The sequence below is a fragment of the Papio anubis genome, chromosome 10, assembly GCF_008728515.1.
Source record: "Papio anubis isolate 15944 chromosome 10, Panubis1.0, whole genome shotgun sequence".
In the NCBI taxonomy this organism is placed as follows: domain Eukaryota; kingdom Metazoa; phylum Chordata; class Mammalia; order Primates; family Cercopithecidae; genus Papio; species Papio anubis.
In genome coordinates this window covers 80,401,391-80,423,782 of record NC_044985.1, presented here as the reverse complement: position 1 = coordinate 80,423,782, position 22,392 = coordinate 80,401,391, and the positions used below count along the sequence as shown (strand labels likewise).

The 22,392-nt window shown below is 35.6% G+C and overlaps 2 protein-coding genes across 2 annotated transcripts in view; one reads left to right on the top strand and one right to left on the bottom strand.

Annotated features, from left to right (window-relative positions):
• GTF3C3 (general transcription factor IIIC subunit 3) overlaps positions 1–22,392 on the top strand; it is a 34,771-nt gene that overhangs the window by 7,949 nt on the left and 4,430 nt on the right. The window contains exons 4-16 of the mRNA XM_003907757.5: positions 432–555; positions 1,829–2,020; positions 2,533–2,698; positions 6,003–6,150; positions 6,674–6,746; positions 10,942–11,045; positions 12,543–12,714; positions 14,530–14,732; positions 15,056–15,157; positions 15,909–16,044; positions 17,943–18,180; positions 19,173–19,363; positions 21,059–21,183. Coding sequence (XP_003907806.1) covers positions 432–555; positions 1,829–2,020; positions 2,533–2,698; positions 6,003–6,150; positions 6,674–6,746; positions 10,942–11,045; positions 12,543–12,714; positions 14,530–14,732; positions 15,056–15,157; positions 15,909–16,044; positions 17,943–18,180; positions 19,173–19,363; positions 21,059–21,183 — 1,974 coding nt within the window. The remainder of the gene's footprint in view (positions 1–431; positions 556–1,828; positions 2,021–2,532; positions 2,699–6,002; positions 6,151–6,673; positions 6,747–10,941; positions 11,046–12,542; positions 12,715–14,529; positions 14,733–15,055; positions 15,158–15,908; positions 16,045–17,942; positions 18,181–19,172; positions 19,364–21,058; positions 21,184–22,392) is intronic.
• CCDC150 (coiled-coil domain containing 150) overlaps positions 9,280–22,392 on the bottom strand; it is a 139,901-nt gene continuing 126,788 nt past the window's right edge. Inside the window, exon 28 of the transcript XR_001893503.3 lies at positions 9,280–9,549. The gene's annotated coding sequence lies outside the window, so the exon portion shown is untranslated. The remainder of the gene's footprint in view (positions 9,550–22,392) is intronic.

Genomic DNA, 22,392 nt, shown 5'->3' with positions numbered 1-22,392 from the left:
TCTTGGCTCACTGTAACCTCTGCCTCCCAGGTTCAAGCGATTCTCATGCCTCAACCTCCCAAGTAGCTGAAATTATGGGTGTGCGCCACCATGCCTGGCTAATTTTTTTGTATTTTCAGTAGAGATGGGTTTCATTATGTTGGCCAGGCCGGTCTTGAACTCCTGGCCTCAAGTGATCCACCTGCTTCAGCCTCCCAAAGTGCTGGGATTACAAGAATGGCCAATTTTGACTTTATAAACTTTAATGTTAAAGAGTCAATTGGAATTGCAACTATTTAGTTCTGAGTTTCGAAAACTGAAAATTTTTAAAGGGAAATTTCAGTTTTATTATATTCTATTTTTATTAATATGGTTGGAATTAATTTTTAAAATATAGTGAAATCTAAGACTTCACTATATTTTAATCTAAATGTCATTTTTCTTCCATACAGGAGAAAAGACCTCGGAGTAAACTTCCCAGAGCTCTGAGAGGTCTCATGGGTGAAGCCAACATTCGTTTTGCTCGAGGAGAACGTGAAGAAGCGATATTGATGTGCATGGAAATCATAAGACAAGGTGTTTTCTGTGGGGATTTTATTAATAATAGCAGTTTAATAGTCTAACTTAAAACAAATGGGGTAGTACTTCACAGTACTATTTGGAAAATATGTTCAGAAGCTTAAGGGTGATTGTGGTAATGGTAATTGCCACTTTTCACAAGAAAATGAAAATCTCAGAGTATGATTCAATGAGATGTCCTTAATATTTGTTGAATTTCACAGTTACTTTTTTTTTTTTTTTTTAATGTTTCAGTTGAAGGATTTAGACTTTTGAATTGTCAGTATGGGAAATACATTATATTAAAACCACTTGAAGAGCTTTCTTTTTTCCTTTTGTTTTCTAGATCATGCAGTACTAGATTATGTTATCTATTTTTTGGTAAAAGACAGTTTAAACTTGTCATCTTATCTCTCAATTAAATGATGCGTCTTGGGCATATTGAATGATACCTTCAGTGTGTTTTTTTTTTTTAACTAATTACTTATATTTATTGTTTTCTTTCCTTGATGTGTTGCCAAATTGTGCTCTGCAGAGTGGTTTGGATAGCTGTAATACAGTAAACTTTCATCTTTTCAATAGTTTGGCATTTCTTTTTGGTTAGACTAGGGTCCTTTTAAAAGTCTTACTATAATTTCCCGGATTATTCATTAGGGTAATTTGAGGCTACTGCCTAAGATTAAACAGACTTTTTCCTTTAGTATATTTCATTTGGTTCCTACTTTCCAGTATTATTTGTTCCCTTTATTTTAGTTTATAGTTGTTTTTGACAAAAATCGTTGACTTTAATACCTCATAATCTTTGAATTTTGTTTCAGAAACAGTATTTCAGAAATGTAGATTAGCCAGTCACTTTGATATCCATTTAGCTGCTGCCTAGGGATCATCTGTTCATTCATACCATACTCCTTGGTGTGGGAGCTAAATCATGAAGATTCAGCCCCACTGATGTGGCTGGTGTTTATTGGGATGAACTTGCTGATACCGAGCCATGTTTATCCTGAGCAAAGGGGAATTTTCATGAGGAAGATGTGGTAGAGATTAGGATTTTCATGAAATTATACCTTGCTTAGAGAAAGCAATGCTTTAAAAATGCTAAAAATGTATGAAAATAAAGCAGATATAATCTAGCATTTATTTTAACTTGTCTTAAGCAGTTTGTATAATTCTGCTAGAGTGATTTGAAGAGTTTAGGTATTTAAAAAAAGACACACAGTTTGAACCATGGGATTGACATCAACTCAAGCCTCTTCTCTCAGCCAATGGAATTTATTTTTTAAATTTGTTATAGCTCCTCTGGCTTATGAGCCATTCTCTACTCTTGCCATGATATATGAGGACCAAGGTGACATGGAAAAATCATTGCAGTTTGAGTTGATTGCTGCGCATTTAAATCCCAGTGACACAGAAGAATGGGTTAGACTGGCAGAAATGTCTCTGGAACAAGACAATATTAAACAGGCTATTTTTTGCTATACAAAAGGTAATTAAAATTTTTTTTTTTTCACTTTTATAAGATGTTACATAGTAGGTTTTTTGATCATTGTATTTGCTACTCTGGAGTGTTATTTTGGCTGAGATAAATTTGTTTCTATTGTCTGTTATTCTAGAGGTAGGTATTTGGGGTTCCTCTGTTCTCATGTTTGTCAGGGACTTTTTGAGTGTTGTGAGATAATACAACACAAAAGTTGATAGATGAATAGTACCTTCAGTTTTCCACTAAGATCAGTGTTGGTTCTAAGCTGTTCCTTGAGGATTAACATCAGACTAGATTGACCACATTAAGAAGAAGATTACTGTTGAGATTCAGATTCTATCTGGTCTTACATCAAACCTAGTCAAGAGTTCCTATGAAAATACATTTATTCAGAATAACTCCTTTTGTTTCATTGATGAATTAGTTTGCTTATTAAAGTTTCTGAGATGATGATGGATCACACCCAGGTACCATGCACCCCTTTTTGTGGTAAATAATTTGTATTTCTTTCTTTTTAGCTCTTAAATATGAACCTACTAATGTCCGTTATCTGTGGGAGCGATCAAGCCTTTACGAACAGATGGGTGATCATAAAATGGCCATGGATGGTTATAGGCGTATTTTAAACCTTTTGTCTCCATCTGATGGCGAACGTTTTATGCAGCTGGCTAGAGATATGGCAAAGTAAGTTTGGAGTGAAACATATCTAGTTGCTGCTGTTAATCTTATTTTGCAAATCAAAGCATATATTTGGAATAGAATGTACTTTTCATTGAAGTTCAAGAAGTGTTTTGCCTTATGTATTTTATTGTTTTGTTTTTTGAGACAGGATCTTGCTCTGTCACCCAGGCTGGAGTATAATGTCGTGTTTATAGTTCACTGCAACCGTGAACTTCTGAGCTCAAGTGATCCTGTCAGCCAGCCTCCTGAGTAGCTGGGACTACAGGTGCACGCCACCACACCCGGCTAATTTTTAATTTTTTTTCTGCAGAGACAAGGTCTTGCTGTGTTGTTCAGGCTGGTCTCGAACTCCTGACCTCAAGCATTTCTTCTTCTTTGGCCTCCCTAAGTGCTAGGATTACACGTACGAGCCACCATGCCCAGCCCTGTATTTTAGGTTGTACCGAATTTTCAGTACTTTTCTGTTTCCAAGTCAACTGTGTCATTGCTTAGAAAAATTGTGTATATAAGGTTACATTTCAAGTGCTCAGAGGTTTAAAAATGGGACATGTCCTAAAAGGATGAGTAGGTTCTCAGGTTTCCAAACTTAGTCGAAATTGTGTATATTTGCAATAATTAAAAAAGTATTTTTTATTGCAGATTTGCCAATGAAATGTTAATGGTTTGGGATCTTCTATTATTTTATCTTGAGCCAGTATATAATATTTTAAGACTATAAAAATTCTCTTTTACAGTTGGCAGATTATTGACTGTGATATATATTTTATTCTAAAATATACCCTACTGCATTTACTTCTCCGGTATGCTGCACAGCAAAACAAAGTAGGAAACATTTTTGCTGAGTAATGCCTTGTGATATGCTTTCTATTCTAGGGATATCAGATGATATTTTGTTCTAGGAGTAACCATCTCCATCAGGGTACATTAGGGGTGACCCTATTAATTCCACAGCCTTTATCACAATGATGCTGAGCTGTGAAACTGTCCCTTACCCTCCCAGGGATGGGTTGCATAGGACTACTAGAAAACATTTCTAGGAATTTTGCTGAGGCAAGGCAACCCTAAGTTGATCCCTGATGGAATACCATGAGCACTGAGGGTCTTCTCAGGTTATTTGCTGTTAGTTAAATCTGTAGCTGTCACAGTGGTTAGTCCAGTAGCCTTTGACTTTGTGAAATGTTAGGTGGCCTATGATAGTAAATTGGTTTTCCACGTCTATTAGATATAATACTTTTTTGGGAAAGAGTGATGATTGTCAGTTCTGCCACTGCCATTGAGGTCTTTCCTACATGGAATTCTATCACTGTAACTTCTGTTTAGGCTTTCCCTTTGGTCCCTACTTTCCCTCCAGAAATATTATTGAATATGTCTTTGGCACTAGGTACTGTACAGGAAACCAGGGTATCTACTGTTGAGCAAGGTTTAAAAATCCCCTGTTCTTGTATAGCTTACATTTCAGTGAGAGAGATAGGCAATAAATAAACAGCTAAATATGTAGTACATCAGATGTTGATAAGTGATATGAAGAAAAATAAAGCAGGAAAAAGGGATAGGAATTTGATGTTTGGGGTGGGGGTGTGTTATTTTTAGATAGAGTGATTAGAGAAGGACTTAATTGTCTGTTTTATGGTCCTACTGACTAAAGGTGCATTGAAGTAGGTACGAGAACAGATATTCAGGGAAGGAGTATCACAGGTAAAAGAAATAGCAAGTACAAAGTATGGTTAGGGAAGCTGAAGAATTAAGGGGAGCAGTGCAGAGAGATATCAGAAGAATAGATCTTTAGCCCTTTTGGGCTATTGTAAGGGCTTTGGCTTTTATTCTGAATGAGTTTGGAAGTCACTGGAGGGTTCTGAGTAGAAAAGTGACATAGTCTGACTTAAATTTTAAGTGCATCAATTCTGGCTGCTCTTTTGAGAACAGATTGAATAGTGGAAGGGCAGAAGCATGGAGACCAGTTAGGAAATTATTATAGTGATACATAGAAGGGAAAATGGTAACGTGGACCAGGATGTAAGCAGCAGGAACTGGTACGAAGTAATCAGATTATGTATGTATTTTGAAGGCTGAGCTCTCAAGATTTTCTGATGTATTGAATATGAGGGGTGGGTTGGGGAGGTGGACAGGGTGTAGAGGACTGAACCCTAAGGCACTTCAATGTTTACAAGTCAGGAAGAAGAAACAGCTGGGAGACTAAAAGGAAATGGCCAGTGAAGTAGGAGGAAACTGAGAACAGCATGATGTTCTAGAATTTAATTGAAGAAAGCACTTCAAGGAGGAGGGATGATCATCTGTGTGAGATACTGCAAATAGATCACATAAAATGAGCATTGAGAATGGACAGATTTAGCAACAAGGATATTAGAAATACTGGCAGAGTGGGGAGAGGAAAAATTGATTGGATTAGGTTAAAAAGAGAATGGTAGGTAGATGTGCTGGAAATATGTGGGATGTTCTGATTTAATTCTCTTTTCTTGGTAAAAATATCAAGCAAGGCCATCAACTGAGAGTAGGACTGGGAGACTGCTGGCAGTTTGAAGAGAGAGAGAAGATGTCAATAGTTGTCTAGGACATTACTGCCCCACAGACTGGCAGTATTTGCATCACCTGGAAGCTTGTTAGAAATGCAGGATCTAGGCCTGCCCTAGCTTTACTGGATCTGAATATGCATTTTTACAAGATAGCCAGTTGATCCATATGCACATTCAAGTTTGAGAAGTACTGAATAGGTAACTAGTAATACTGCTCATCAGTACCATGGACCTGCTTGAGGCTATTGGTCATCAATTTAGAGTGAGACCAGTCGACATGGTCAGCTGGGCAGGTGGTGGTGAAGAGTAGATATAGTTGTATTTTAACCAGGCTTGGGGTGTTATTGAATGATTTTGATCAAGGGAGAGTAGGGCAAGAGGACTGAGGATGTATGCAAAGGAATAATTAAAATGTTGGGCCTTGGAGAAGGAAGAAAGTGAGCCCAGGCAGGGTGTAGGCGATGGTGAAAAAGTGGTAGGACCTATGCTTTGTAGATCTGTCGAGGTAGAAGAGTTGGTATTGGATTACAAGAGGGAATGAGCTGGAATGATAGGAGGTAGCTTTTGGAGAGTGAGATGCTTGAAATTATAACACTGTTACTGACACTGCACATTTTTTCTGGATCAGTTTTGATTATGATTTTAAGGAAATATACATTCCTCTAAATTCTAAGAAAATGAAAATCACTGTTCATTGTTAGATAGCCTAAGCAAAGAAATGAGTTTTATAATTGGAATTAAGTAAATATTCATCCATTTTGCCACTTTTTTTTTAGGAGTTACTATGAAGCCAATGATGTTACTTCTGCTATTAACATAATTGATGAAGCTTTCTCAAAACACCAGGGCCTAGTCTCTATGGAAGATGTTAACATAGCAGCTGAACTATATATTTCTAACAAACAGTATGACAAAGCTTTGGAGGTAGGAATGCTTATGTGTTTCTCTGTTAGGTTTTGAACGTGTTTCTGTGTTCTAGAAATTCTTAAAAATTGGCAGTTCTTCGTTTTAGTTATATATTAAATTATGTATATATTTAAACTCCATATGGAAACAAGTGATTTCTAGATTCTATAGCAATTCAGTATGAAATATGAAGTATAGTTACATAATAAAAAATATTGCCATTATCACAGGTGCTAAGTATGTCTGTACTTCAGGGTAGTAGGACTCAACAGTCAGATGAATTGCTGTGATTTGGTTCTTAAGCTGGTTGGGGGAAAGTAGGTTGGTTTGATATAGAGAAGTTATATACATTGAGTTTGCATTAGTTAATAGGATATTAAAATGTTAATGTGTCACAGGGTTTCTCATTTTTAAAAGACTTAGTTTCTTTTTATAGCCCATCTTTATATTCAGGATTATTTGAAATAACTGTACAAATCTTCGCATCATGAAAAGGTTTTTCATACATAACTATTTCCTTTCTTCTGTCCCATTCTTTTAGGTAATTACAGATTTTTCTGGAATTGTGCTGGAAAAAAAAACTTCAGAAGAAGGCACCTCAGAAGAGAATAAAGGTTGTAGTTTCCTCTGCTTAGGAAAGTGTATATAATCCTCTCTTGGTCATAAGGTGGCGTTTTATGGTGAAAATTTATTTCATACTGTGGTGAGTTGATAGTTAATGTTCTCATAATAAGTTTTCCCAAGAAGAATTTTTTTCTGAGAGATTTCATATCTTGTGAGTATTGACTTGCAAGTAATCTTTAAAAAAATTTATTTTGAGTCCCTTTTATTTCTTAGTATGTCCATTTGAACATGGCATTTTTCATTGACAGTCCTTTTCATTCATTTTTATAGGAAAGAAAACGAATTACTAAAGTTTATCAAAAACCTTTAGCACTGAAGCAATTTGATTTTCAAATAGGACCTAAAATGCTCTTATTTAAAACATTCTTCTTTAAGCTTAAGCATTCATATAATAATTAGAAGCTAATATGATTACCCTACATTGTTAGAAAACTCAAATGTGTAATTAATGATTGGGTTAGGAAGTTATACCTAAGTGTGGCTTGCAGAGTCTCTTTGTACCATACTCATTAACTTATTCTGTAAAAATACTAACATTCAAGACCCTATATCAAGTTGTAGCAAAACTGATCTCTATGAGCAGAATATATAACCCGGCTCTTGTAAGAGAATTACTGTATAGTACCTTCAACCCCTACCCTGTGAGGATGTTGATGGAATCTGCGGAAGGGGCAAGTGAGCTGGTACTGAGTCCTGCCTGGTTCAAAACAGCTCTCTCCCTGGCCTGTCATCATGCCTAAAAATCCGTCATTATGTAATCCTTTGCGCTAAGGCATAATTATTCAAAAACAAAAACTGTTATTTAAAATATGATCCATCCTAATGGCGAGTAGTAATTCACTTACACAAGCCAGTCTGTGCTAATTCATAGAGAGTAAGGCCCAAGGTGAGATGTGGGACAGATAAATGTTAAAGTGGACAGTTGTTGGGGAAGGGAAACCCAGTTCAATAAGTTTCTTGTAAGGGACTGCTGGGTGTGTGGAGAATACGCAGATGAGTATGACATTTCCTGTTCTCAAGGAAATGGAGGGGTGAAGAGGCGTTCAGATGAAGTGCATACAGTTTAAGAGTTGTGTGATAATTTCTGTAGCAAAGTTGATGTTATGGAAAAATAGAGGGCAGTGTACAAGGATCAGAAGATGTTTATAGAGGCCCAGTTTAAGCAGATACCCATGGAGAGTGTGATCCAGACTGAGTCACAGGGTGTAGGAGCTCTGCTTGGAAGAGCAGGACCAGATCGCAGTCTGTGGTTGGGGCTGTTGATCATCAGGGTGGTGTGAATGAGTAGAATAAGGAGTAGAAATTGCAGATGGAAGCATGGATTAGGGCACGCGAAGGAGGCTTTGCCAGTTTCGATACTTTATTAGGACCTGGCCTAGGTACAAGCCAAGGCCCAATTAAGTTATGATTTTACTGCCATAATTTCTGTTTAAGATTTTTCTTTATTGTGTTGAAAATCTGTGCTTTGTTTTGAAAAATATTAGAGAAATATCAAGTTCTGTTCAAGTTTTAACTGTCGCTATAATCATTTTGTTGTTTAATATATTTTACTTTCCTCCCTCCCTTCCTTCCTTCCTGGTACATATTAACATAAATCAACAACAAGTTAGAGTTTAAGTAGTGGCTTCTTTGTTTTTTAGTATGTAAAATAATGGTGCATCTGAAATCTGGCAGCTTAGAGTTGATGAAATAACTTTAAAGAAAAAGATATGTCCAGAAGACTAGGAAATTAAAACAAATCCCCCAAAGTGAGCAAAGGTAGTTTTTTAGTATGCATTTTTAAAAAGGAGACTGTTTATTGGTAGATTATGCATTTTCTGTTGATGGTCACATTTTTAAATTCTTCTAAATATGAAAGACCTAATGGGAGTTCTGGAAAACAAAGTATCAGTGACACAAAGACAAGCTTTTTAAAAGATGGTGTTGTTAAATGTTAGTTAATAATATATAAGCTGTAGGGGCTATAAATATATATACTACTTTCCTTAGCGTTGTCAAATTGCCATTAAAGTGTCTAAATACTTACTCTCAATCTCCATACTTACCTGTTTGAACTGTTAACAGTTTGTGTACCTGCACAGGTCCCAGACTATAGTTTGAGTAGCACTGCCCTGTAGCATTATTAAGTGACCTTCTTACCTTTTTAAATATAGTTGGTTTGAATTCTACATTGTCTCATATTGAGATTGTGACACCTGTTTTTTTTGTTTGCACCTGCCTGCTATACCTTTGTCCTTTCATTTTCAGCTTTCTTGAATCACTTGATTTTAGGCACACATCTTGTATTCAACATAAGGTTGAGTTTTACTTTCTGATTTGATATGAAAGCAGGGTTTAGACTTATGCATCTATACACACTATATCTTTAAGGCCTATGCTGAGATTTAAAGTATTTCATATACTTTTCTTGCTGAAAGTTAAAACACGTAAATATATTTTATTGAACAGTATCTTAGTCTGTTTGGACTTCTATAACAAAAGACCTTAGACTGGGTAATGTATAAACAACAGAAATTTATTGCTCACAGTCCTGGAGATTGGGAAGCCCAAGGCACCAGCAGATTTAGTGTCTGGTGAGGGCCCTTTTCTCATAGATGGTGCCTTCTTGCTGTGTCCTCACGTGGCAAACGGGACAAACAAGCTTCTTCAGACCTCTTTTACAAGGGCACTAATCCCACCCACATAGTCACCTCCCAAAAACCCACCTCTTAATAACTTCACCTTGGGGGTTAGGTTTCAACACAGGTATTTTGGTGGGACACCAGCATTTCAGACTGTTAGCAAACAGCATTTCTAGAAAGAAAATCAAAGTGATACAGTTGGAATATAGAACCCATACATGATAAAGATACAATCCCATTTTAGTAAAAGTCAAAGGCTCATTAAAATGACTGCATTGTGTTTAGTCCTTAGACAGGTGACCTTAGCTACTGTCTACAGAAGAAATATGTTGTGGATACAGCCTTGAGTCAGACATGGTTCTTGTCCTCATGGAGCTCAGGGCTTAGTGTGAGTAAATTTACATGGTAGGTAAATTCTGCTCTCTCATTGAGCAGACTAAATATCTCAACTGGATTGCTGATACCAGTTATTGTCCTAGAACTCAGTGATAAAAACAGTCTCTTAATTAAACTTGTCCAAATCCTCCTATAACTTGGCAATTTTAGGCAATCTATATTGCCTCCCCTCAGTGTTCATGAGAGATTGGCTCCAGGACACCCCTCATACCAAAATCCTTGGATACTCAAATTCCTTATACAAAATAGTGTATTATTTGCATATAACCTATGTATCTTCTTCTGTATACTTTAAATCATCTCTAGATTACTTATTAATGGCAAAAACCACAATTACTTTTGCACCAACCTAGTACTTAATACAATGTAAATGCTATGTAAATAGCTGTTATACTATATTGCTTTTTAAGTTTGTATTATTTAATGATATATATATACACATTATATGTATACACATATATGTTATATATATATTTTTTTCCCTTAACATTTTTGATCTGCAGTTGGTTGAATCTGCATATGTGGAACCTGAAGATATGGAAGACTGGCTGTACTATAATTTATATGACAAGTTCTGTAAAACAGATACAGTTATTTAATTCTTGAAGTAATTTTTTATTTCACCACTTACGCTACATCTGTAATGTCCTTTATACTTCAGGTTTTTCTGAAGCAAAAACATGTAAACTTATTTGGAATTTATTAGACTTTGCAAAATACTTTAAATGTGGATAAAAATTCCTTTAATTTCCCAGGGCTTTAAAAATTATTTTGCTGTAATGAGGTTTTAGAAAATAACACAGTATTATTTTATCCTTTTCTTAGCCTGTTTCTAGTGAACACTAAAAACAGACTTTTCAATTCAAGAAAAAAAAAAGAGAGGGTTCATATATCCTCATTATTTTTGTCATTTTAGTTCTCTGTAGTTTAGTAGAAGGTGTGAAAGTAAGTTTCACATAAGTACATAAGGTGTTAGAAATAGAATAGGAAGCATACTTGCTACCAAAGGACAGACTCAGAGAGATATAAGAACTTATTAGTAGAGTTGACCACACTAAGAATTGACTGTAGAATCGTTTGCTTTGATTGAAATAAATGAGGCCTTACATAGAAGATACACATCTTAAGCTTGCATATAGGAACTGCTTCTTGTCTGTGTATTCCCCAGCTCCTGAGAATGTCACCTGCACTATACCTGATGGCGTGCCAATAGATATCACAGTGAAGTTGATGGTCTGTCTTGTACATCTCAACATTCTTGAACCACTTAACGTATGTAACAAGATCTGCACTTGAGATACTTCAGATCAAATGCACCATCTGTTTTCTTTAGATGTCAAGAAATTATAACTTGACCCTAGAGTTTCACATTTCTTAATAACCAGGGAGGTAACAGTAGGCATCAAATAATTTTGTATGAATACATTATGAAAACTAAAATTGTTTTGCAATTGGGCTTACAGTAATTTATTTTTCTTTTAAAATAACAATCTAAAGATCATAATTTGAGATTGTCTTTAGACAATTTGAGATTGTCATTAGACAATTAGACAATTGGTAATAATTCTGACAGCTATTCTTTTTTGCTGACTTTGGACCAAGTATATTATTGAAAAAAAAAAAAGTACTTAGCATCTACTTTGTAAACCTTAGGATAAGGTATTGAGTAAAATATACAAATCCATACCCTCATGGGTTGGGATGCTTTTTTGTTTTAATGGGATTCGATAATAAAACAAATAAATAACATATACAGGACATTGGCTGGTGATAAGTGTTCTGGAAAAAAAGGAGGAAAATAAGGAATATTGGGGGCAGGGAAAAGTTGCAGTTTTCAATAGGGGATGAGGTGACATTTGGCAGGGCACCATGGTGCACACTTAAAATCCAAGCACTGGGAGGCTGAGGCGGGCAGATCTTTTGAGCTCAGGAGTTCAAGACCAGCCTGGGCAACATGGTGAAACCCTATGTCTACAAAAAATACAAAAAATTTAGCTGGGTGTGGTGGCACACACCTGTAGTGCCAGCTACTTGGGAGGTGAGGTGGGAGGATTGCTTGAGCCCAGGAGGTAGAGATTGCAGACCCTGTCTCAAAAAAAAAAAAAAAGGTGACATTTGAATAATGACCTGAAGGAAGTGAGGAAGTAAACCATGGGGATATCTAAGGAAACAGCTTTCCAAAAACATCAGCAGACACAGAAGCCCTGAGGCACAGGATGTTGTGCTGGTTAGAGGAAGAGCAAAACAGATTAGCTGTGTCTTAGTTCCCGCAATGCCTATCTTTAAACAGATCCACAAAATGTGTTCAATGGGTATGAGTTATTTAAAATAAAGATGCAGAAGTGAACAGAAAATTGATCATATATAGCTGGTTTTATTAAGCCTTGCTCCTTTTCAGCTTGCCTCATATAACTGATACGTAGTTTAAAAAGAGAGCTATAGACTTTGGGAGGCCGAGGCGGATAAATCACTTAAAGCCAGGAGTTTGAGACTAGCCTGGCCAACATGGTGAAACCTTGTCTCTACTAAACATACAAAAATTAGCTGGGCTTGGTGGTATGCACCTGTGATCCCAGCTACTCAGGAAGCTAAGGCACGAGAATCACTTGAACCCAGCAAGCAGAGGTTGTAGTGAGCCGAGATTGTGCCACTGCACTCCAGCGTGGGTGACAGGGAGAGACTTTGTCTCAAAAAAAGAGAAAAAAACCTATAGATAGATGTGCACGTTTGTAATGAATGTTTAACTTCAGGCTTTTATTTGTGGTCTAGCCTCTCTTGACAACACTAGTAGAACAGAATCCTGAAGATATGGGAGACCTATACCTAGATGTTGCTGAAGCTTTTCTGGATGTTGGTGAATATAATTCTGCACTTCCCCTCCTCAGTGCTCTTGTTTGCTCTGAAAGATACAACCTTGCAGTAGTTTGGCTTCGTCATGCAGGTAACACTTTTTTGTGGGAGGAAGAAGTTTTAATCATATAAGCAGCCAAGAACTTACTTTCCCAAGATGGTAATAATTATTATAGTGCAAGTATTTCTGGTTTCAGGGGAGTTTTTTGAAAGTCAGTGTTTTAAATTGTCTTGCTAGGCTACTCAGTGATTTCCCCATCACTAATGCTTTGGAGGAACGATTTACTTAATGATGCCAGAGTGAAGTAGAAGGACTCATTTCCCTTAAATGCCTGTCTTGAACCTGTCTTAACCATAGGCTCTGGTTTCTAGTAAAGGATTATCAGACTTGGGGCAAAATCTAATTTTGAAGAGTTTTTATAGATTTAATATGTTATTTTGGGAAAAATTAATATATTTTTCAATGCTCTTTGAGCCATACATGCTTAAAATTGGGTTTTATCAGCCATTTATTACACTGTGCCTAAGTCCATAGTAATCTGAAGTGAATCATTTAGACTGGAAAAAATAGCTTAAGAAACATGACTAAATCTTTTGAAGAAATACATGAAAGCAAAAAGTATTCTAATAGGATTTCTTATTGAGTTAACATAAAAGACGCATTAAAAATCGAATAGTCTTGGTTCCAAATACTGTGTGATGGCAGAAAACTCTAATGGCTCTTACATGAAAGCAAAAAGTATTCTAATAGGATTTCTTATTGAGTCAACATAAAAGACGCTTTAAAAATCGAATAGTTTTGGTTTCAAATACTGTGTGATGGCAGAAAATTCTAATGGCTCTTAAGTATTATATGATGACAGAAAGTTCTCTATAACTAGAGAAGCATTGATTGGCATTTTGGGTCAGTAGTGCACTCACATCATAGATATGAACTAGGAAAGAAAGCACTTAATGATTAAGATAACACTTTTCCGTTTAGATGAATGAATATGAATACAAATGTAATACCATCATGAAAAGTTGCATTATTTGTGAAATTTGAATTTTAAAGACATGAGCAGGATATTTGAGTTTTTATTGCCTTTCTAATTAGGGCTGTGATATTGAAACTGCTCCTGTGTTACTAATAGTATGTACTTTAAACATCCTATTTAGTCATGATTCTGATAAATGCTGTTTCCATTTTGAGCCCATGTGGCTTGACATGAATGAAAGGTAAAATCTCAGCCATCTAAAAATCGTAAAGAAATTTGGGATCAGTATATAAGAAAGATAATTAGAGGAATTCAGTGCTTGTAACATAACAAAATAACAAAATGTTTTTAAAGTGAAAAATGAGAAAATGTAAGAAATGTCACTGTGATGATCCATCCATAGTAGTGTTCTTCCTTTATTATCAAAATTTAACCTAAAGATGATGGTCATCATCTAATAATAATGAAATTATTATTTTAAAGTAAAATGGGCTAATAAAACATACCTGTGGGTTACACTGGTCTGCCAATTGTGCGCTCTGGTTTATATATATGAAGATGTTTACTGTAGTATTATTAGAGTAAAAGTTTAGAAACAACCTAAATGGCAAATAATATAATTAAATAATCAATTTGATTACTATGTAACCATTCAAGATGCCAGTGAAGACAGTGTTTAAAATGTAATGCACAATGAATAAAGCAGAACCCTAAATTATATGTATACACTGATTACTCCTTAGCAATTTAAATTTATGAGAGATCGACTGATTAATAGAGATTAGGGATAGTTTTAAAGTACTAGAAATACGCATTCATTTCTTGTTATAATTTTTTACATTGCTGTATTTCTTTTAAAATGGAAAGTAATTTTGGCCAGTTTACAAATCTGTAGTTCATACTTATGCTTTATTTTAACATCATCTTAGAATGTTTAAAGGCCTTAGGCTATATGGAGCGAGCTGCCGAAAGCTATGGCAAGGTGGTTGATCTGGCCCCACTCCATTTGGATGCAAGGATTTCACTTTCTACCCTTCAGCAGCAGCTGGGCCGGCCTGAGAAAGCCCTGGAAGCTCTGGAACCAATGTATGATCCAGATACTTTAGCACAGGATGCAAATGCTGCACAGCAGGTGGGCCATGTCACATAGAGGGAAGTTTTTCGTGGTACATTATATTTTAGAACTTTCTCCTCAGTTAAGGATGTCTCTACAGCTTATATCCAAAATTTTATTTTAGTCTATTAAATTCAATGTTTTTGAAAAATGATTTTAAGTATTAGGTTTCAGCCACTTATTACAAATTACCATTTTTAAAATATTGGCTCTTAATTATTGTGAAAGACCATAAAGCAAATGTTTTTAAAGTTTGGTTTTTAAAAATGTTTCTATGCAAATAAAACAATTTATAGAAAAGGAATCTTGTTAGGCTCATCATCATGTGCTTATTTGTTTAGGAACTGAAGTTATTGCTTCATCGTTCTACTCTATTGTTTTCACAAGGCAAAATGTATGGTTATGTGGATACCTTACTTACTATGTTAGCCATGCTTTTAAAGGTGGGTAATGATCTTTCTTCATGTTAGCCTTGTTGACTTTTAAAATGTTTAGTATTTCATTTAAACATAGCTTATACTATTTGATAATTGTTTTACTTCATTAAACTCAAACTTTTAAAAGTGAAAGATAAAAAAAAGCTAGAGATTATTGGTATATGACTGAAAGTTCTTGACAGTAGCTTAAGTGAAAATCTTCCCTAGTACATATTTAGAAAAGTGAGCACTATAGGACTATCAGATATTGGCCCTGTAGACAGAACTATGTGCCAAAATTACTCACTTTGCAAAAGTATTTTCCAGATCTAATATTCTTTCTGAGTCTGGCTTATTTGCAGGGAGGTAGCTCTGTGGGTGTGTCTCTGGGGATGTGTGTGTATACATGTTATAATGTTAATGTGAGTTGCCTTTTTTCTTTCTGAGGTGAGGAATGTGACCAAAATTCCTTTGGTAAGAAAAAAATAAGTCAGTTCATTCTAATTTTAGCTTTTTAATGTAGTAATTTGGTTTTTTTTTTCTTACTGAGGGAGCTTTCAGTCTTGTGGCACCTGTGACCCATAGGTTTTCTTTAAAAAATTATTATTTAGAGCTGGGTATGGTGGCGTGTGTCTGTGGTCCCAGCTACTCGGGAGGCTGAGGTGAGAGGATCACTTGAGCTTAGGAGTTCAAATCCAGCCTGAGCCAACATAACAAGACTTTTTCTAAACAAAAAAGTTATTGTTTAAAAAATCTGAAATTTTCATCTTTAATTCAGGTAGCAATGAATCGAGCCCAAGTTTGTTTGATATCCAGTTCCAAGTCTGGAGAGAGGCATCTCTATCTTATTAAAGTATCGAGAGACAAAATATCAGACAGCAATGACCAAGAGTCAGCAAATTGTGATGCAAAAGGTAATAACTTCATTTGCATTATGTTATATAAAATTTGGCTGAATTGAAAAAGACTCATGAAGTAATTAATTGAAAATACCCTTTTCAAATAAAATGAGATTTTCTAATCTAAATCTCTCACGTGTAATAAACTCATTCAGTGTTAAAAAGGAAAGGCTAAATGTAAATAAGTTAAAAAAATTCAAAGGAAAGCATCTGCTTGGATCTTCCTGTGAAAGAAGTAAAACAAAACTTTGACTTTTTAAAAAGAAAATATATTTTAAGAAATTTGTGTAGATTAGATGACAGTATAGATTATTTGTCCAGAGACCTCACTTATATATATTCCATTCTCTATGAAATAATTTTTAACAAATGTAGCAATAGTCATAGAAACTCTGAAAATAAGTTGCTGTGAGACCTAGTCTCAAGTAATATAACTTTAAAAGACGACAGCTTCTACCTCTGCAGCTTGTGTTTTCAACCATGTTTCCTTATGTTGTATTTTTCTCTCTGTGTGATCTGCCTGTTTTCTTTCAGTGATTCCTCACTGGAGGTCCATGGTTAGTTTTTCTTAGGCTCATAAGGTTTTGTTTTGTTTTGTAAATTTTATCATGGTGAGGATCACATTACACTGGTGTACCAGGATAGACATTTCATCATCTTGCTCTGTTCTCTTCAGTTATTATATTTAAGGATTGTGTAATATTCCATTGGATAGTGGTTCCATAATTTATTTAATCATTTTCTTATTTTTTGGCATATGATCACTTTTGACAATTTTCTTTTATAAGCAGTAATGTAGTGAGCATTTTCATAGATACAGATTTGTCCATATTTTGATTGTTTAGGATAGATTCTCAGAAGGAAAATTATTGGATCAAAGACAGTAAAATTTTTTATGGCTTTTGATATTTCTTAAGGGCTATAAAAGGGAGGCTTTTTACAGAGAACTAAGGAAGAGAAGGAGGTTGTTAAAGAGACATTTTAAGGCAGAGAAAATTGAGATCAGAAAAAGATAACAACAACTTGAATCTCAAAGTATGAATTTGAAGTCTTTTGCTAAGCAAACATTTGAATGCCCATATGTATGTAATCCTCTATCACTGGGGTCCCCAACCCTGGTACCAGTCCGTGGTCTGCTAGGGACTGGGTCGCGCAGCAGGAGGTTAGTAGTGGGTGGGCAAGCGAACATTCCCACCTGAGCTTCCCCTCCTGTCAGATCAGCAGCAGTGTTAGATTCTCATAGGAGCGCAAACCCTATCGTAAACTGCCCATGCGGGGGATCTAGGTTGCATGCTCCTTATGAGAATTGAATGCGTGATGATCTGTCACTGTCTCCCACCACCCCCAGATGGGACTGTCTAGTTGCAGGAAAACAAGCTCAGGGCTCCCAATGATTCTACATTATGGTGAGTTGTACAATTATTTCATTATATTACAGCATAATAATGGAAATAAAGTGCACAATAAATGTAATGTGCTTGAATTATCCTGAAACTATCCTTCTCATCCCCGGTCCATGGAAAAATTGCCTTGCATGAAACTGGTCCTTGGTGCCAAAAAGGTTGGGACCACTTCTCTATGGGACTGCAGTCATAGAAAGTACACTTGTTCTACCCTGGAGGAGATATATCCTAGCTAGCATGGAGAAATGCAGATGGAACTAGCTGGAACTTGTAGAGAACAAGTCTGAATCAGATGCCTGGGAATGCAGGTGGTTAAACTGGCAGAGTAGAAAGAGGTAGTATTGAAGGAGTGTAAGCAACCACCCTTTCTCATCTTTGTCCAGAGAGCACTGGCAACAATTTAGGCTCATGGGTATTAAGCTTATCTTAAAATTGATTATGTGAATTTTTCTAATATTGCTATTTCTGGAAATGCAGTGTCCTAACTGGTTTTCATTGGTCTCATTTTAGCAATATTTGCTGTGCTTACAAGCGTCTTGACAAAGGATGACTGGTGGAATCTTCTGTTGAAGGCCATATACTCCTTATGTGACCTATCCCGATTTCAAGAGGCTGAGTTGCTTGTAGATTCCTCATTGGAATATTATTCATTTTATGATGACAGGCAAAAACGCAAAGAACTAGAATACTTTGGTCTGTCTGCTGCAATTCTGGACAAAAATTTCAGAAAGGCATACAACTATATCAGGTGACTTCCCAGTTATTTATTTTAGTTAGATTCTTTAATAGAGTAAGTAAATGTACTTTGATTTAGAAGCTACTTTACTTTTGGCTGTCCTATTAATAAACTGGTTAATTCAGTTCATTGGTGATTCTGAGGCAGCATATGAGAAGATGCACTCTAGGACCAGACTTTCTGGGTTCAAATCCCAGCCCTGATGCCTACTGGCTACGTGACCTTAGGCTAGTTAGGTAATCTCTAGTGCCACAGTCTTCCCACTTATAAAAGGTTATCATAATACTACCATCTCATAGGGTTATGATGAAGGTTAAAGGAGTTGTTATGCCTTCTAACAATGCTTGGCAAATATTATCATTATTATTATTATTATTATTCTTTTTGAGATGGAGTTTCAGTCCTGTTGCCCAGGCTGGAGTGCAGTGGCATGGTCTTGGCTCACTGCAACCTCTGCCTTCTGGGTTCAAGCGATTCTCCTGCCTCAGCCTCCCAAGTAGCTGGGATTACAGGCGTGTGCCACCAGGCCCAGCTAATTTTGTATTTTTAGTAGAGACGGCGTTTCTCCATGTTGGTCAGGCTGGTCTTGAACTCCTGATCTCAGGTGATCCACCCGCCTCGGCCTCCCAAAGTGCTGGGATTACAGGTGTGAGCCACCGTGCCCGGCCAATGCCTGACAAATATCATTATGAGTTATTATTCAGTACTGCAGCTATAGTGGGCAAGGAGAGAAAAAGTGAAACCTAAACCACTTGCTTCTGTTTTAGTTTAAAAGTTTTGTTGAAAGTAGAAATAAGATGTAGAAACACTAAAGCAACATTTTCTGGGAAAAATCTTTTATTGCGTAGGAGAGTTTTGCTTTAAATAGATTGAAACTGTCTGCTTTTCCTTGTTAGAGGATGGTACATTTCAGTGCTGGTAGGACAGCACTGAAGGGTTTCATTTTTAGAAATCAGGAAGATTTTTACATTATTTTCTCCCTTACCCTCTTCCTGCAATTTTAGGATAATGGTAATGGAAAATGTCAATAAACCCCAGCTCTGGAACATTTTCAATCAAGTTACCATGCACTCCCAAGATGTACGACATCATCGCTTCTGTCTCCGTTTGATGCTGAAAAACCCAGAAAATCATGCCCTGTGTGTCTTAAATGGACACAATGCATTTGTATCTGGTAGTTTTAAGCATGCGCTTGGTAAGTGTCCTGGCACGTGACTTTGTAGCGCATAAATAGTGTGGTGAAGAGCCTAGCCTCTGGAGTGGAACTGTCTGGGTTAATTAGCAGCCCCACTGCGACAAATTATTCTACCTCCTCCTGTCTCAGTTTCTTTATCTTTAAAATGGAGATAATAATTGGACCTACTTTGTAGATTATTGTGAAAATTATATGAGTCAATATAAAGAACTTAAAACAGTGCCTGGCACATATAGTAAGTGGATATAGTAGCAAAAATGGTAATAATTACTAATATTAATATTTGTTATTAAGCTTTGGTTGTAAAAGGCTGATATAGGTCTTATAAAATTCATTTTAAAGGTCAATTCTCCCTTCTTAGGCCTATTTATTTTTAAAATGATTTTTGTTAATTATGGATGCTTTTGTCACCTGATTTTAATTTGCTATATGCAAAACGTATTCAAGATTTGCTGAAAGTTCATTCCTTTAGGAGATAAGTCTATATTAAGGTTTATTTATGTAGTGCTTACTAATTCTAATTAAACTCAAGGAAACTTCATTAGTCATTTATAATAAGGAATTTCTGTAATAAGGAATCAGAAGTAAACAAGTATTACTTGCAGAGTCTCCTTTAAAAAAAAAGAAGCAAACAAGTGGAAAAATAACTAAATGTTTAAACTTAAAATTAGGCATGCATGTCCGACTGCCTAAAAGCTGGTGTTGCCAGATTTACTTCTTATGAGTAAACTATGGTTTTTGGCTATTTAATACTTTCATGATTCCTTGTGTATGGCTAGTATTTTTATCATTGTTCATCCAGTAACCTCAAACGTCAGATGTTGAAACATTCCTCTTGTGTGTGTGCTTTGTGGAATTGTTTTATATTAAGAAAATATAAATATTTTATTTTCCTATATTAGAAACTTTTACAAAAGGTTAAGATCACAGACAAACGGCAGTGTACCATCTTTGCTGCCTAAGAGATTCTGTGGTGCCGTTCCTTCCAGAATAGAAGCCAGAAGGAATAGAAATTTTCATCTATATGTGATACACTATATGTTATTCCTTTATGAGAAAAACTTGCTTAAATTCCCCTACTGCATATGATTAGGCTTTTGACAAGAGATGATTGTATATATGGAATACATGTAATTCATAAAACCCCAAATTCTTATTCTGTTATTGGATACATTTAGCTTTTTCAGAAAAAACAAAATAGTTGCTACATTTGGGAAAACAACACCCGTAGTCTAAAAAACAAAGCAAAGCTTTCCTCTTCTCACCTCACCTCCATGATCCACCACATTTGAATTTATAAAACAGATCAACTGATTCTACGAAAATGTTCCCCAAAACACACATCCTCTATTTTCAAAATAGATTTAAGGTTATAAAATAGATTTAATGACTGCAGCTGATAAATTGTTTATTTTGGAAGTATTACTTTACATGGAAATGTCTAGCTGTGCCTAGAAAAAGTTAATTTAGTTCCTCATATTAATCTTCATGGTCAGCATACATTCATGGGGAACTTGTTCTAATTATATTTTATACATTGTTTTAAAATTCAGATTAATAGGTCTCTGGTTGATATTTTAGAATGTCCACCTTATGTATGTTAAAATCAGTAATGTTTGTTTAGCCTTAAAAGTGTTGAAGAAATAAAGAACTCTGTTCTTGTCACACCGTCTGACACCACTGCTCGTTTTCCAGGACAGTATGTGCAAGCCTTTCGCACTCACCCTGATGAACCTCTCTATAGCCTCTGTATAGGCCTGACCTTTATTCATATGGCATCTCAGAAGTATGTGTTACGGAGACATGCTCTTATTGTACAGGTAATTCATTCAAATTTCTCGTTACTTGATTTGTTTCTTAAAAATGAATATACTTAATACTTTTTTTAAAAATCCTGCTTCAAAAGTAATACACAATGCTCAGTACACATGACGGGAGTCCCCAACACTTCCCCCAGTGTTCAGCACTCAGCGCATAGTTATACTCATGGTTAAGACTTACTGCGGCGATATAGTAAAGGTACACAGCCAGATCTTTAGGGACAAAGACACAGGCAGAACCTGGAGGAATGCACTGGCAGGCTTCCGTATGTCTGGTGTCTCAAGGTCTCTAGCCATCTTAGGTACTGAAGATTCACTTAAAGTAGTTTAAACAAAATAATTATACATCGAGTAATATGATTGTACCTGTTTCCTTACACCATCACCAACAAATTGTTCTTTTAAAATTTTCTTTGTGGTTCTTATCATAATTTCAAATTATGTTTCGTGTTATCTACTTTAATAGCATGTCTCTTCTAATAAGAGTATAAAGTCCAAGAGATCAGAAATCTTGTCTGTCTTGTTCACTACTCTGCCTTCAGCACTTACATTTCTATGATTTCATTTTTGTATGTTTGATGTTTCCAAAATGATATGGTATAGACATGTCTTTTATTAAATAGGTGAGAAAGGAAAGAAAATGTTGACTCGAATGGAGTTGCAGGGTCTAGTAAGGGCCCTTTGTTTCTTTTACAGTAAAATGGTTAAAATAAAGCCTGCATTAAAACGGTGATGACAGTTGAAACTAGGTATGGGTTCATTAAGGTGGTCTCTTTACTCTTGTATATTTGAAAATTTCTATAATAAGTTTTTTAAAAAACCTGAAAAACAGAAACTTCTAAATTTTTCCTTTTTTATATTCTATCTACCTTTTCCTCAAAGCTTCTTTTTCTTCCTTATTGGATACTATTTGCTGTATTAAGTAATGTAGGATTGTGTATAAATTAAATGTAGTGAGCGCTCATTTTGTGCCAGGAACTGGGGACATAGCAGTGAGTAAGTACACAGGTGGAATTTCTTGCCCTCATAAAATTCTGGCAAAAATTGATAGGAAAATCTTATGGATTAACTCATTAAATATGTAAAATATGTAGTTTTTGGGCTTTATAGGACAAAAATTCATGTACTTCAAGGTAATATGGAAGCTAAATTTCAAATTACTTCTATAGTTAAATAGGTTTCAAATGGTTGGCGGTAGAGATGAAACAA